Source organism: Meleagris gallopavo, chromosome 5 (genome assembly GCF_000146605.3).
Source record: "Meleagris gallopavo isolate NT-WF06-2002-E0010 breed Aviagen turkey brand Nicholas breeding stock chromosome 5, Turkey_5.1, whole genome shotgun sequence".
In the NCBI taxonomy this organism is placed as follows: Eukaryota; Metazoa; Chordata; class Aves; order Galliformes; family Phasianidae; genus Meleagris; species Meleagris gallopavo.
In genome coordinates, this window is record NC_015015.2 from 22,962,132 (window position 1) to 22,976,377 (window position 14,246).

General features: G+C 45.9%; 2 protein-coding genes across 2 annotated transcripts; one reads left to right on the forward strand and one right to left on the reverse strand.

Moving 5' to 3' along the window:
* Positions 1 to 498: 498 nt before the first annotated feature.
* Positions 499 to 8,558, forward strand: PSMC3 (proteasome 26S subunit, ATPase 3). The gene is made up of 10 exons (XM_010711376.2): positions 499 to 648; positions 5,073 to 5,177; positions 5,801 to 5,863; positions 6,289 to 6,426; positions 6,530 to 6,673; positions 6,917 to 7,065; positions 7,561 to 7,657; positions 7,822 to 7,967; positions 8,127 to 8,208; positions 8,344 to 8,558. The coding sequence occupies exons 1-10, from the start codon at positions 526 to 528 to the stop codon at positions 8,452 to 8,454; spliced, it is 1,158 nt and encodes a 385-aa protein (XP_010709678.1). The 5' UTR covers positions 499 to 525; the 3' UTR covers positions 8,455 to 8,558.
* A 1,309-nt stretch (positions 8,559 to 9,867) lies between these two features.
* Positions 9,868 to 13,801, reverse strand: LOC100551155 (transmembrane protein 178B-like; the record flags this gene model as incomplete). Its single annotated transcript, XM_010711433.3, has 3 exons — positions 9,868 to 10,613; positions 12,324 to 12,461; positions 13,585 to 13,801. Coding segments are annotated over 3 exons (600 nt in total), but the record flags the coding sequence as incomplete, so codon positions are not given.
* Positions 13,802 to 14,246: the final 445 nt, after the last annotated feature.

The following is a 14,246-nucleotide window of genomic DNA, read 5'->3' on the forward strand; positions in this document are numbered from 1 at the left end:
GAAAGTTTCTTAGAAACAGCGGTGAGGCATTGGAACAGGCTGCCCAGGGAGGTGGTGGAGTCACCATCCATGGTGCCTTTCAAGAATGTGGATGTGACACTGAGGGATGTGGTTAGCGGACACGGTGGGGATGGGCTGATGGTTGGACTTGGTGATCTTAGTGGTCTTTTCAACTGTAATGATTCTGCAATGCTATATATGTTTGTGTGTATATGTATATCTGTATGTATGTACATACATTAAAAAAACCACAAACATTTGCTTTATCTAGGCCACATTGCAAACCTGTGAGCTGATGTTTCGATCAGGGTAAATGTATCCAGTGACACTGGGACGAAATTAGTGGTAGATATTACTTAGGCTAATTTGGTGACTTTTTCTATTTTTATGTTACTCTTTTCTTTTTTTCCATTGTCGTCTCAGCCTTACATTTTTATAATTATTTTACTCCCAGAATAATATAAATTATATGTTGCCACGCTGTTCTGATTTCTACCTCTTTCTTCTGTGAACTGATTCCAGATCATGAAGAGCGAAGTGCTGAGAGTGACCCACGAGCTTCAGGCCATGAAAGATAAGATCAAAGAGAACAGTGAGAAGATCAAAGTGAACAAAACTCTGCCGTACCTTGTCTCAAATGTTATTGAGGTGAGTGCATTCCTGGAGCAAGGAAAGAAGCATACACCATTTGTGTCAGGAGGGGGAAGGGATAGGGAGCCCATTGGTAGTTGGAGACGTGGCTTGTTGTCAGACTATTTATGATCCTGAAGTCAAGACTTCCATGTTTTTCTGATGGATTTTATTTGTGACCTGGAAGTGCTTATCACTTGCCCACTTCATGTCAGGGTCATTTCTTGGGAAGATATTAGCTTCTGTCCTTAACACGACTGTTGGAGGTGACAGCCTCACTTAGTATAGACCTGAGTACATGAAATATAGCAGAGTGATTGAGAAGCAATGGGTCTGCTACTTGTATATCTGTACACTCTTGCCAGCTTTGCAAGAAGACGAGTTCTACAGTTAAAATAACAGTAATTAAGAGATTTTAATTAAAAAGATTTTTAAGAGTTACACAAGTAACACAAGTAACTCTTAAAAAGAAAGAAGAGAATGGACTGGAATTAACAAATTCTCAAGTGTTTTCGTCATAACTAATACTCATTTAGGGAGCAGTCCCTGCAAGCTCAGGGACTTGCTAGCCCTGTTGCAGCTTCTATCCCTTAATTGCATTGGTATTTTAAGATAAGAGCTGATGGCCTCAAATTGTGTCAGGTGAGGCTCAGGTTGGATATTAGGAAAAATTTCTAATCAGAAGGAGTGGTGAGGCACTTGAATGGGCTGCCCAGGGAGGTGGTGGAGTCACCGTCCATGGCAGTTTTTCAAGAAGTGTGTGGATCACAGAATCGTAGGGGTTGAAAGGTTCCTCCAGAGATCATCGAGTCCAACCCCCCTGCCAAAGCAGGTTCCCTACACCAGGTTGCACAGGTAGGCGTCCAGGCAAGACTTGAATATTTCCAGAGAAGGAGACTCCACAACCCCCCTGGGCAGCCTGTTCCAGTGCTCCGTCACCCTCACCGTAAAGAAGTTCTTGCGCACATTTGTGCAGAACTTCCTATGTTGCAGTTTCTGGCCGTTTCCCCTTGTCCCGTCTCCACACACTGCTGAAAAGAGTCTGGCCTCGCCACTCTGCCCCCCACACCTTCGATATTTATAGACCTGGATCAGGTCCCCTCTCAGTCGTCTTTTCTCAAGGCTAAACAGACCAGTTCACTTAGCCTTTCTTCATAGGGGAGCTGCTCCAGGCCCTTCACCATCTTTGTGGCCCTCTGCTGGACTCTTTCCAAGAGATCCCTGTTGGGGAGGCCAGGACTGGACACAGTACTCCAGATGAGGCCTTACCAGGGCAGAGTAGAGGGGGAGGATCACCTCCCTCGACCTGCTGGCTACACTCTTTTTAGTGCACCCCAGAATGCCATTGGCCTTTTTTGACCACTAGGGCACACTGCTGGCTCATGGCCAACCTGTTGTCCACCAGGACACCCAGGTCCCTTTCTGCAGAGCTCCTCTCCAGCTGGTCATCCCCCAACCTGTACCCGTGCATGCAATTATTCCTCCTTTTTTATTATCCTTTATCACCTTTGCCAAATTCAATTCCAACATTTCTATATTCTTCCCAAGTGGTCAGACTCTTTTTCCACATTTCATGGACCTTCTTCTTCCCTTTGAGTTTGTGCACGAGCTCCTTGCTCATCTACACAGGTCTCCTGCCACCCTTTCCTGATTTCTTGCTCACAGGGACGCGCCGATCCTGAGCTTGGAAGAAGAGCTGTTTAAATGCTGACCAGCTCTCACAGACACCCTTACCTTCTAACACCCTAGCCCACAGGATAGCTCCATGTAGGTCCCGAAAGAGATCAAAGTTGGCTCTCCTGAAGTTCAGGGTAGCAATCCTACTTTTTGCTTTGCTTCTTCCATCAAGATCTTGAACTCCACCATCTCGTGGTCAGTACAACACAAGCTGCCCCCGACCTTTATTTCCTTGACAAGCCCTTCCTTATTAGTGAGAATAAGATCCAGCAACACCCCTCCCCTTGTCGGTTCCTCCACCACCTGCATCAGAAAGTTGCAGGAACTGTCTGGACCGCGCGTGCCTGGCCATGTTACTTATCCAGCAAATATCTGGATAATTGAAGTCCCACATAAGCACCAGCGCCTGGGATCATGACGCTACTTCCAGTTGCTTATGGAAGGCATCATCAACCTCCTCCTGATCAGGGGGCCTGTAGTACATGCCCACAACAGTGTCACCCATACCAGCCTGCCCCTTGATTCTCAACTACAAGCTCTCCACTGCTACACCACTCTCCCTCAGGTGGAGTTCAATACATTCTAGCTGCTCTCTCGCATAAAGAGCAACTCTACCACCCTGCCTTGCCAGCTGATCTTTCCTAAAAAGCACGTAGCCCTCCATGACAACATTCCAGTCATGTGAGCTGTTCCACTACATCTCTGTGATCGCAGCGAGATCGTGGCCATGCGACTACATGCAGATCTCCAGCTCTTCCTGTTTATTTCCCATACTGCGCACATTAGCGTACGGGCACTTTAGGGGAAGTAGCATCGCCCTGCCCCCTCCATCCCTTTGAACTCCACCTACATCACCCATCAAGCTCTGTTTTGAGCCTCAAACTACCTGCTCAGCCCCAGTGGCCCTCATTTTGTCCCCTTCCCCCTTCTTACCTAGTTTAAACACCTTTCAATGAGTCCTGCCAGTTCCTGGGCTAGGATCCTTTTACCCCTTGCGGACAGGTGAGTTCCATCTCACAGAGCTGTCATGCCAGGTGCTGAGTAAATTGCCCCATGGTCAAAAAATACAAAATTCTTGTGTTTGGACCAACCTCTTAGCCATTTATTTATGAGGAGGGTTTTTTTGATCCTTTCAGTATTCTTCCCTGCCACTGAAGGGATAGAAGAGAAAACCACCTGCACGGCTGCTCCATCAGGTATACCCTCCCCAGTCCCTTGAGGTCATTTTTGATAGTCCTCAGGTTCTCTCAGCAGCATCATCACTGCTGACCTGAACTACCAATAAGGGATAGTAATCAGATGGGCGAATAAAACCAGGAAAGCTTTCTAGAGATGTCCCTGACTCGTGCCCTAGGGAGGCAGCACAGTTCCCTATGGGTGGGGTCAGGCCAACATATAGGGCTCTCCATGCCACTCAGAAGGGAGTTGCCTACGGCAACCACCCTCCTTTCCTTCCAGGTGGAGGGTCGACTGGTTCACCAGAGACAACTTACAGGTGGACCTCCCACTCACCCTCAAGTTCCAGGGCCTCAAAGCTATTTTGCAGAGGTATCAGGGGAGCGAGCATGGTCAGGATGAGGGTTTCCTATGTCTCCGAGCTGTTACCTGCTTCCACTCTTCTTCTTCTCTCAAACTACCTCTCTCTGTTTGGCAGTGGCAGGGCAGGGGTTCCACCACCGCCTGTGGGTATCACCCTGGTATCTCTCTCACAGGGAGTTACTCCACCAGTCTATCTTCCGGTCACACTCTCGGATGGTTCGTAATCTCTCAACCTCCTTCTTGAGTTCCACCACCATACTGAGCAGGTCATCCTCCTGCTCGCACCTTGCACAGCTGGAGTCCCTGCCCCCCCTTCACTAGCAGCAACAAACTCAGGACTTGCTGCACCCAGAGACTTGAACTGCCACATCCTTAGGCAGGGACTCAGTCTGAGTCACCACTGTCTTTCTCACTCGACTTCTCTGCCTAGTGGAGGCCATGCTGGAGTATGCTGACTGGGAGGCAGCCAATAGGTACCTACTAGTGGACTGAGATACTGCTGCACTGCGTCCCCAAGTCGCTGCGCCCCTGCAGACTTTAAGCACGGAGGGCAAGGCCGCTACGGCTCCTAGCTCTGCCCCTGGACATCAGAGGGTTGCTGCCACGCAGAAAACAATGGCACCCGACAGCTGCTCTGTGCTAACCCTCAAGCAGCTGAGGCAAATTCACTGCCGCACTGCAGTATGCTTCTCTGTGCTGAGTCCCGCACCAAAAAAGAAGCCTGTGGATGTGGTTAGTGGACATGGTAGGGATGGGCTGATGGCTGGACTTGGTGATCTTAGCGTCTTTTCCTACATTTACGATTCTATGATTCTATAGAAACATAGAAACTTTGCAAATGTCCTTGGAAAGTCCAGATATTACATGATGTCCTTTTTGTGAATCAATTTATTTATCTGATTTTTCTAAAGCGTAGCCGATTTTCAATTTTGGAAAACAGGGATAGGTTGGTATTAGTGTTTTAGAACTTAATGTAAGATGCTGTAAGGAGGAAAGAAATCAGTGCCATTAGCTACTGCTTTGTTCTGGGCCGTATAGTGTCTTTTTCTGATCTATTGTGTGCTGCTGCATGAGGAAAGGAAAAGATAAATTTTTATAAGGTACTTCAGTGCTTTCAAGATTCTACTGCAAATGGAAAATGGGAACTTTTATTTTTTATATTCCATGTTACTTGGAAGCCACTAGTCTGATTACACTATAGGGAAGATTTTCACTCTGGTTTTCAGCTATTGGATGTTGACCCCAACGACCAGGAGGAGGATGGAGCAAATATTGACCTGGATTCCCAGAGAAAGGGCAAGTGTGCTGTTATCAAGACCTCTACACGCCAGGTAAGAGCCATGTGTCCAGTTAGGTGTGAGGAGCAGCCAGAAGCTACTCTGGTCCGTTACTTGGTGAGGTTGGTCACCTGGCAAATAGTGATGTAAATAAAGCAGGGATGTTTAATGCCTTCTTCAGCTCTGTATTTAACACTGATGATGGGGCCTCCAGAGCCCTGAAGTGTGGGACAATGACTAAGGGGAACAGTCAACTCCCAGCCAACTCTGAACTTGTTTGGGATTTGCTGCTCCAGCTGAATGAACATAAGCCTATGGGGCCCAGTGGGATTCATCCCAGGGTACTCCGAGAGCTGGCTGATGTCACCACGAGACCTTCATGAGTATTTTTTCAGTGATCCTGGGAATCTGCAGAGGTCTCATTTGGCTAGAAGCTGGCAAATATTGTCCTAATTTTCAGGAAGGACAACAAAGAAGGGCTTGGTATTTACAGGCCTGTCACTGCCTGGTAAAATCATGGAAAAGATTATTCTGGAAATTACTGAGAAACACTTGAAAGACAATGCAGTCATTGGTTACAACCAGCACAGGTTCACAGATTCTTTGATTCTATGAGTGCTGGAAAGGTCCTTGTCCTAGTACAGCTGGCTTTGCTTACTTTAATTCCTGTCCTGTAGACGTATTTCCTGCCTGTTATCGGGTTGGTTGATGCTGAGAAGTTGAAGCCTGGAGATCTAGTGGTGAGTAATGTTGTGACTGTTAACTTTGATGTTGGCCAGAAAATTGCATATGCCTCTTCCTTTAGAAAGGATACAGTCTGTTCAGATCCTTCTGAGATCATTTTTGTACTAAAATTTTGATTTAAAAAAAAAATATGGCTTCAATAATATTTGTAGTATAGAAAAATAGTGTTGGAGAGCCTATTTATACAGACAGTTAAGTGCCCCAAATTTAGCTATCTACCTGGTGGTATATTGGGCCCCTTCTAAAATGTGCCAGATCAGTTGTTGTGTTGTCCACTTTGCCAAACTGTTGCAATCTGATGAATGCTAGTGTTAGAGCTCGTCATACCTGCATCCTAGTGGCCTGGTGGATCACCTCTGATTTTGTGTGCTTTGATTGCTATCTGAAAGGCCTGTTCAAAGCAAAGAACTTGTGTTTGCAGGGTGTGAACAAGGACTCTTACTTGATTTTGGAGACTCTGCCTACTGAATATGATTCACGGGTGAAGGCCATGGAAGTGGATGAGAGACCCACAGAGCAGTACAGCGACATCGGGGGGCTTGATAAACAAATCCAAGAGGTGATACCAGTGTGAATGAGGACAGCGGGCTTTGAAATTCCTAAAACGGGCAGCCTGGATTTGTGAAGTTTGGTTTTGACTTAACATTTTCATTTTGCTGTAGCTCGTGGAGGCCATCGTCCTGCCAATGAATCATAAGGAGAAATTTGAAAACTTGGGTATACAGCCTCCCAAAGGAGTCCTTATGTACGGGCCTCCAGGAACAGGGAAGACGCTTCTAGCTCGAGCATGTGCTGCCCAGACCAAGGTAAAAGGAACCTTTGAATACTTATGCTGTGGTAGAATAGTACCTGAAGATGAAAGAGGCAACATCTCCAAGGGAAAAGGGAATTTTACCTATAAGCTGGTGTTATGAGGGTTGGGACTTGTTTGTTTACTTGGTTGTTTTAATTAAGGCTTATCTGTAGTATTCAGGTCTGGCACTACTGGAAAAAAAAAAAAACAAAAAACCCACCAAAACCTAGACATAGGATTGTCTTTCACTTCCCAGGCTACATTCCTGAAACTTGCAGGGCCACAACTTGTGCAGATGTTCATCGGTGATGGAGCCAAGCTGGTACGAGATGCTTTTGCTCTAGCCAAGGAAAAAGCTCCTTCCATTATCTTTATTGATGAACTGGATGCCATTGGCACTAAAAGGTGAGATACAGGCTGTGTTGCGAAGCTCTTAGGAGCTGCCTAGCTGTGCCCTCTGCCTGAGTACACAAGGGAAGTCAAGCTTAATGCATGGCCTACAATAGAAAGAGGGTAAATCACAGATACTGCACTCGCCACAATCCTTGGGCTCAAAGAACGTGTGCTTGAGTGAAATGTGTGAGCCTGGAGATCCATCCAGTTGTCTGCTGCAACACAGAGCTGTTCACTGGTAAGTGCACCAGGCATAGGAAATGTTCACTCTCATTTACTGCTTAGGCCTGGACAGTGTTAGCTCCATTCAGCTCTAAGGACATAAGAAGACTTGGATGCTGCTGACAGTTCTAGTTGCAGTGTTCAAGGTATCAAGGAGGAATTTGGGAGAGCTTAACCAAGGAGTGTGAAATGCGGTCATTCTGGTTTTTTGTGTGATTAAAAACATAAGGGTGGGGTGATCAGGGTCCAGCTGATCATTTTGTTTTACCCTCATTTACTCCTCAGGTTTGATAGTGAAAAGGCTGGTGATCGGGAAGTGCAGAGGACCATGCTGGAGCTGCTTAATCAGCTTGATGGTTTCCAGCCCAATACACAAGTCAAGGTTGGGATCTAGCAGATTGCTGCTGAGGGCCAGGGCATTTTAGTAGGGGAGGTAAAAGGGAAGAAACCTTGGTGGATCCTTGGGGAACGAGAGAGGCCTGTCCTCCAGGCCTCTGTGTCTGCATCCAGTCTGTGCCTCTGACTGATAACAGTACTTGTACTTAGGTGATTGCTGCAACCAACCGCGTTGATATCTTGGACCCAGCTTTGCTCCGCTCTGGACGATTAGATCGCAAGATTGAGTTCCCAATGCCTAATGAGGAGGCCAGAGCCAGAATTATGCAGATCCATTCACGCAAAATGAATGTCAGGTATGCGATAGGTGTGACCTGGGGCTGTGTTTGTCACTAATGCTGATGGTATTTTGGGGCTGTGGAGTAGTGGGAGTTCTGTTGGGTTTAAGGAAGCTCTGTACCCTGCTTCTGTTCGGCACATGTTCTCAGACTTCTTTCTCTCCCTGCTCTAATCAGTCCTGATGTAAACTACGAGGAACTGGCTCGTTGCACAGATGATTTCAACGGAGCCCAGTGCAAGGCTGTATGCGTTGAAGCGGTAAGTAATTCTCTAGGGCAGCCAGCAGCAACCAACCACCTCCACATAGGAGGGCAAAAAAGCTAGCATGGAGTTCATTAATGTGAACTGATACGGCACTCACTTGCCCTTGCTAAAATGTGTCTTGTTGGGCAGGGGATGATTGCCCTCCGCCGTGGAGCTACAGAGCTCACCCATGAGGATTACATGGAAGGAATCCTAGAGGTTCAAGCAAAGAAAAAAGCCAATCTGCAGTACTATGCCTGATCTCTGCGCAGCCAAGGCAGTGGCCATGGCAGAGGACAGGACTAGTCTGGACTGTACCACTTACTTTCTGTCTGGAAAAAATAAAGCATTTTTTTCCTCTAAAATGGTGATGTGTTGGGGCTGTTGCCTCATTCAGTGGTTCTATGTCTACAGAAGGGAAGGTAAGAATCTCCTGTCCTCAGTGCCCATCGTGCTGCCCATGGATTAAATCCTGCTCTGCTACTTCAGGAGGACCACCAGGTAATACTGCAGTAAGTGTACTTTAGAATCCGTGATCTGCAGCTCAAACAGCATCCCCTGGTTTTACAGATGCAGTCAGCAAACAGGCTGTGCAGATTTGTCAGAATCTTTAAAAAATTTTCAGCAAACACTTAGCTCTGCAATGGAGAGGTGAACAGGACTCACACGTGAATTAACTTTTTCTTTTACGCTTAAACTTAACATTGGGAGCTTTGACACCATGGGAGTGCAGTGGTAAATCAGTCTGGTAATCGGTAAGAAGGAATTCACAATTACATCCACTGAGCAAGTCTTTCAGTAGTTTTAATGCCAGTTGAGAATTACAACTTCCATTTAAAAATTACACTTTTCATAAATACACTGACTTTAGCATTAAGTATCTTACATGCCACTGTATTGTATTTGAAATACAATGTAAACATCTCCAAATGCTGGCCATCTCATCCTTGCCTGTGCAGTTTTTGGACACTTGGGAGAGGGGCGGGGGATGTGACAAAAGAAAGAATAGATGAATGAAAGAAAAATGCACCCAGAGTACTTTGGCGGGTGTTCCTGAGTTAGCCATAGTACTTGCACTGGTTCCAAGATCCCCTGCTGCTCACTCTAGAGAGGGAACTTGTTCCAGCAGAGCACGTGTGTTCTTGCTGTGCTGTGCTCGGGGTGTTTGGCATTGTAAAGGGGTGAGTGGTGAAGTGAGCAGAAGCCACACGTTCCTGAGGAAAACACACTGCAGTTCCTTTGGACATTAATATTAGAGGGGGCTGTACATTCTGCGATACTAGCAGTACTGCTGTTTGAGCTCAGGGAGAATAACTCATCTCCTTTTACAGAACAGGAATTGTACCCACAAGTTACTTGGGTGGAGAAGGTTGATCCCAGCAGCTCTAACTATATTGTACTTTATCCTGACCTCTAGTATTACAATAGTTAGAAGCTGCGTGTTACATACATCTCTTCATTGAAACAAGGTGTTTTTTGTTTGCCAAATGAGTAACCTGACCTGTGTAAGAAGCTGAAGAAAACTTACCCCCTTTTCCTAAAGCCAGTAAGAGATTTTTCAGTCTTGCTGCTCAGTTACAGCAGGCTCCTTTTGGAAACAGCTTTAGTGGTGAGTAAAAACTGATACTACAGCATAGAATAGCACAGATTTCTGCTTTAGATGAATTAATACTAATGATGGGCTAATTCTTTGGCCTAAACCCTGGCACGGTTCTTTTGGGAAATTATGGCCTGAGCCAACACTGGACAAGTCTGTTGCAAAAGTGTTCAAGCCAACTTCACATAGCTTCTTGCCCTAATTTGGGTCTGCGTTACACAGACCTGCAGCAATAGAGTTGGTGAGTAAACATCCCTTACAACTGGACAGTAACAGGACCATGGAGGTACAGTTCAAAAAACAGCACAAAAGAAGACACAGCCTTGGACTTAATCCCTTGTAAACAGAAAAACAAAACAGAACTGTCCCCCCTTAAACCATCAATGAGCAAATCGGCAATAATTCAAACCTGGAGTTACTTGCAATATCCGTGGCTGGAGTCTGTAGCAGCAGCCCCCAGGCCGGTATTTCCACAGCTATGGCACCGCTCCTCACACCGACACGCCGCCTCTTCTGGTGTTAACCCACAGCTCTGCCCAGGCTGCGCTTTCCAGAGTCTCTCCTCACCCCCGCCGAGGTCACACAGCCCCGTTCTCTTGTCTGGGTTTTTGTACGGATGCTCGCGAAGTGTTGAGGGACGGGGCCAAAGTGCAGAGGAACCCAGCCAGCAGGGTAAGGCCCAGGCCTCCCCAGGCACAGAACATGGACCAGCCATAGCCATGACTGATGTCCTCTGGCAGCCCGTAGACGTAGCGAGGGTAGCGCGACAACTCAAAATTGATCCCAGCTACGCACGTGCAGAGAGAGATGATGCAACAGGTACCTGCAGGAGAAAAGCAAGAGGGTTCTACAGTGCCCTCAGATTAATTACTCTGATTGTTTCTGTTTTTTTCATTTGTTTAGTTCCCTTCTTCCAGCCCAGGTATTTCAAAAGCTGTACATTTTCATAAATAAAGATTACACCTTTTCCCTTCTAGCCCCTCACTTTTAAAAGGCAGAAGAAGAAATGAAAAAGAATGGCAAATACACATGACTAGAGCATATCTCACACACCAAATAATCAGTACTATCTTAGCTCCCTCTGTTACTGTTTAAGTCTCAGTCATTTGTAGTTTGTCATGCAACAGATCTCCAAAGGCTCTATTTCCAATGACAAATGTCTCCTGTGGAAAATAAATAGCTGAAGCCCAGTTCTGCAATGCTCACTCACTGCTTGCTTTCCTTTGGGAACTTCCACACTGCTGCCAGCTGTGGTGCCAGGGGCTTTTATCAACTGCTTCTCCATTGCTAAGTTTCAGAATACCAGCGAGGGTCACAGACTCTCTCAATGGTATTGCCTTGTGCTACCTCAAAGTTCTGCTACAGCATTAACTAACTGCAGTGCATTATCTCTGTGAAACCATAGGAAGGTTCAAGGCAACTGTTCTGGAGACAGGACAGCTGAGCCTGGGCTGAAGTTCTTCAGAACGCTTTTTAGACACTAAGAATCTTGTCTAATTATCTTATTAATGGAAAAAAAAATCTCACATCTTTTATGGAGTTATGCTTAAACTACTTTCATCCTGATCTAGCCTAAGTACAGCTGGTCCAGGCTGATTTCTACCCTCCAAAGCATCCACGTTAACAAAAAGGATCCTGTCAAACTGAGACAATAATAGACCCAAGGCCGGGTTAATTTTGTCCCTGGCTCTGGGTCTAAATACTAATGACATCTTAGTGCTGATGACAGCATGCCCATCAGAGCAAAGCTTAAGTGCAGAAGCACTCAGAGGGTTCCCAGTCTACCCATTCCACTTTATTCCTTCGCTGCATTAAAACGTTAAAACAAAAGCATTAAAACATGCAGCTAAGCAACATGTAGAAATGATCAAGGACAGCACGAGGCTAACTTCAGCCTTACTGGCTTCACATCACAGCAGCAAGTTGGCTTCCAGTGCAAAACACTTCTGGAGAAGATTCTCATACGAAGATTCCTCCCATTTGCAACATGGCAACTAACGACTACCACAACTGTTTGGTTAATGGATAGAAACACTCTTAGGCCATTGTGTTCCTTGCCTCCATTACAGATGCTGACACCTGACCTCTTAGGTAGCAGTTCTACCTTTCAATTAAGATGAGCAGCTACTGAAAAGTTGCATTTATTGCTTGCAATTTAAGAATCTGTATCTTTGCAACATCTCAATAGCTTTTTGGTGCATTTCTTGCTGCTGTGCTCCTTTCGAGTAAAGAAACAAACTCTCCTTGTTTTTCAGCTGGACAAGTGAAAGTACAGATGCCGTTACCAAAAGACGTAAGCATCTTAGAGCAGCAGAAAGGTGCTGTACTTGGATTTGTTTTGTTTTTAAGATTCCCTAGAGAAATCTATGAACCAAGTTGCCTGAGATGAGCAGCAAGCCGTATGCAGAGCAAGCAAGAGGACTATGGGCACACACCAGCTTTCCAGAGCAGAAAGCTCATGTGCATATACCGCAGGGTCCTGCCAGGTGCCAGAAGTGGCACCGGGAGCAGAAGACAAGCGAAAAGCTCTCACCTCCCATTAGGAAGAGTAGTCCAGCCACGTACTGCATGAGCTCCTGCTGTTTGCAGCACCCCAGCACACCGATGATCCACCCAAACAGGATGATGGAGACTGCCATGCCAATGAAGCCAGCTGTCATCCTCCGCAGATCTAAGACAAAACAGAAAAGTAAGAATCAAATGAAGATGGTGGCACCCAAACAGGACTTGCTGTTGCTAACATTTTTACTTAACATGCGTGTGCTCCTCCTTTAGCTTCCTTGATAGGCATCTTGCACAGCACACTATGCTCAACCAACTAGCCTCCCTTCAGCTGGGCACCATGCAACTAGAGGGCATTCCTTTGCTGACCAAGAGCAATTCTAGTAAACACATGCAGTGCAGCCAAATAGTATTGGACAGAAGGGGCACATTATGAACTCTGCAATGATTTGCAAACGTTAGCACTGCAAGAACTGGTGTTCATGTGGTTTTTTTTGCATTTTGGGGTGGGTGCCGAAAATAGAATTAAAAGAAAATACTGAAAATACAGAGGGCAGGTGGCGTGAGGTGAAGACAGGAATGGTGGGAAGACAAGCAGACAGAAGATCAATACAATATGAAGGGAAGAATTACAGTAACAAGTTCTTAAAAAAAAAAAAAAATGCTGATACAAACAGCACTCATCCATAACACAAGGGCTGTTTTTGTCCCCTCCTAGTTCTGTCTATAGATTTCCACAGCACTGCAGCTCACATAACTGAGGCCATGAAGAATTATGGGAGCCACTGCAACCAAAGAAATACAGGGAAAAACAGGAGTAGGAAAGCCTGACTAAATCATGGTCATCAAGAGGCTACAGGTCAGTCATCTGTGTGGGAAGGACCTGGGCACGAGGCAGCCTGTGGGTTGAGACAAACAGAGCTGTTCCCTAAAAGAGCTTGTTGTCAGAGAGCTGTGTCAGATGCCTGCATGCATGCAAAAGAACCACAAGCTCTTTACAGGTTATATGGTGCCACAGTGCCTTGGCTTCGAGCCAGCTAGAAACGGTCTATCCTCAAGAGATCCAGAATACAATTTTGTCTCACAACACACTATGCAGTTTGGTATTCCTGAATTCCCCTGCATAAACCCTTCCAAATCTTAAGGCCTCTTCCAATTATACTCTCATCTGCTTTCTCATTCTCACTAATAAGTTAGGGACCAGTGACAGATATCTGGTTTCAACACCTCACGTGATATGACATCTAAGGCAACAAGTCATCCAGCCTCGTACTCCGCTTTGGGTTACTTACGGAGAGCGTGCCACTCATCCTGCCGGATGGTGTTGGTGATGTTGATGGGTAAGTTCCGTGGCAGAGAGCTGGAGGTGTAGTGATACTTTACAGCAGTGCAGCGCTGAATAACTCCTGTAAAAGAGACATCAGTATGAAACAGAGCAAAACCCTTGTGACTTGAGCTTGCTGCTGAGTTGGCTGGCCCGGCAGAGCTCACGTAGGGGGAGTACCAGAACAAACGTCATCAGAAAAAGAACAGCTTACTTCTAAGTCTTTGGGGACCTGGAACAGAGGTAGTCCTGCTACAAAGAACAATTGGAAAAGGGGAACCCAGATAACACAGGCAGGCTGCAGGAAGAAAAGCTTGAGGGTGAACAGTAATTATAGCCAACAAATGTCCCAGAAGCTTCCTAAGGGAACTGGTACGACATCTTAGGGATAGTTGGGGTGTCAAGAACATGTCAGAATACCAACACGACTGTTTTGTCTCTTAAAAATACAAAATGGAATCATTTTTTGAAATTTTTGAATAACAGCTGGAAAGTGAACTGAGGGGGAGAAAGTTTGAATTTGTAGTCACTTGCTCTTCACTTTACTTCTAATGAACAATAGCACGCTGTAGGCTGTTGACAACATAGCTTGAAAAAAAGTGTATCCCTGCTACAAATATGGACCTACAT

Coding starts and splice junctions, on each gene's coding strand:
- PSMC3 (XM_010711376.2), top strand. CDS start 526: ATGAAGAGCGAAGTGCTGAGAGTGACCCACGAGCTTCAGGCCATGAAA. Junction 5,178..5,800: donor TCAAGACCTCTACACGCCAG/GTAAGAGCCATG, acceptor CCTGTCCTGTAG/ACGTATTTCCTGCCTGTTAT. Junction 6,674..6,916: donor CATGTGCTGCCCAGACCAAG/GTAAAAGGAACC, acceptor TTCACTTCCCAG/GCTACATTCCTGAAACTTGC.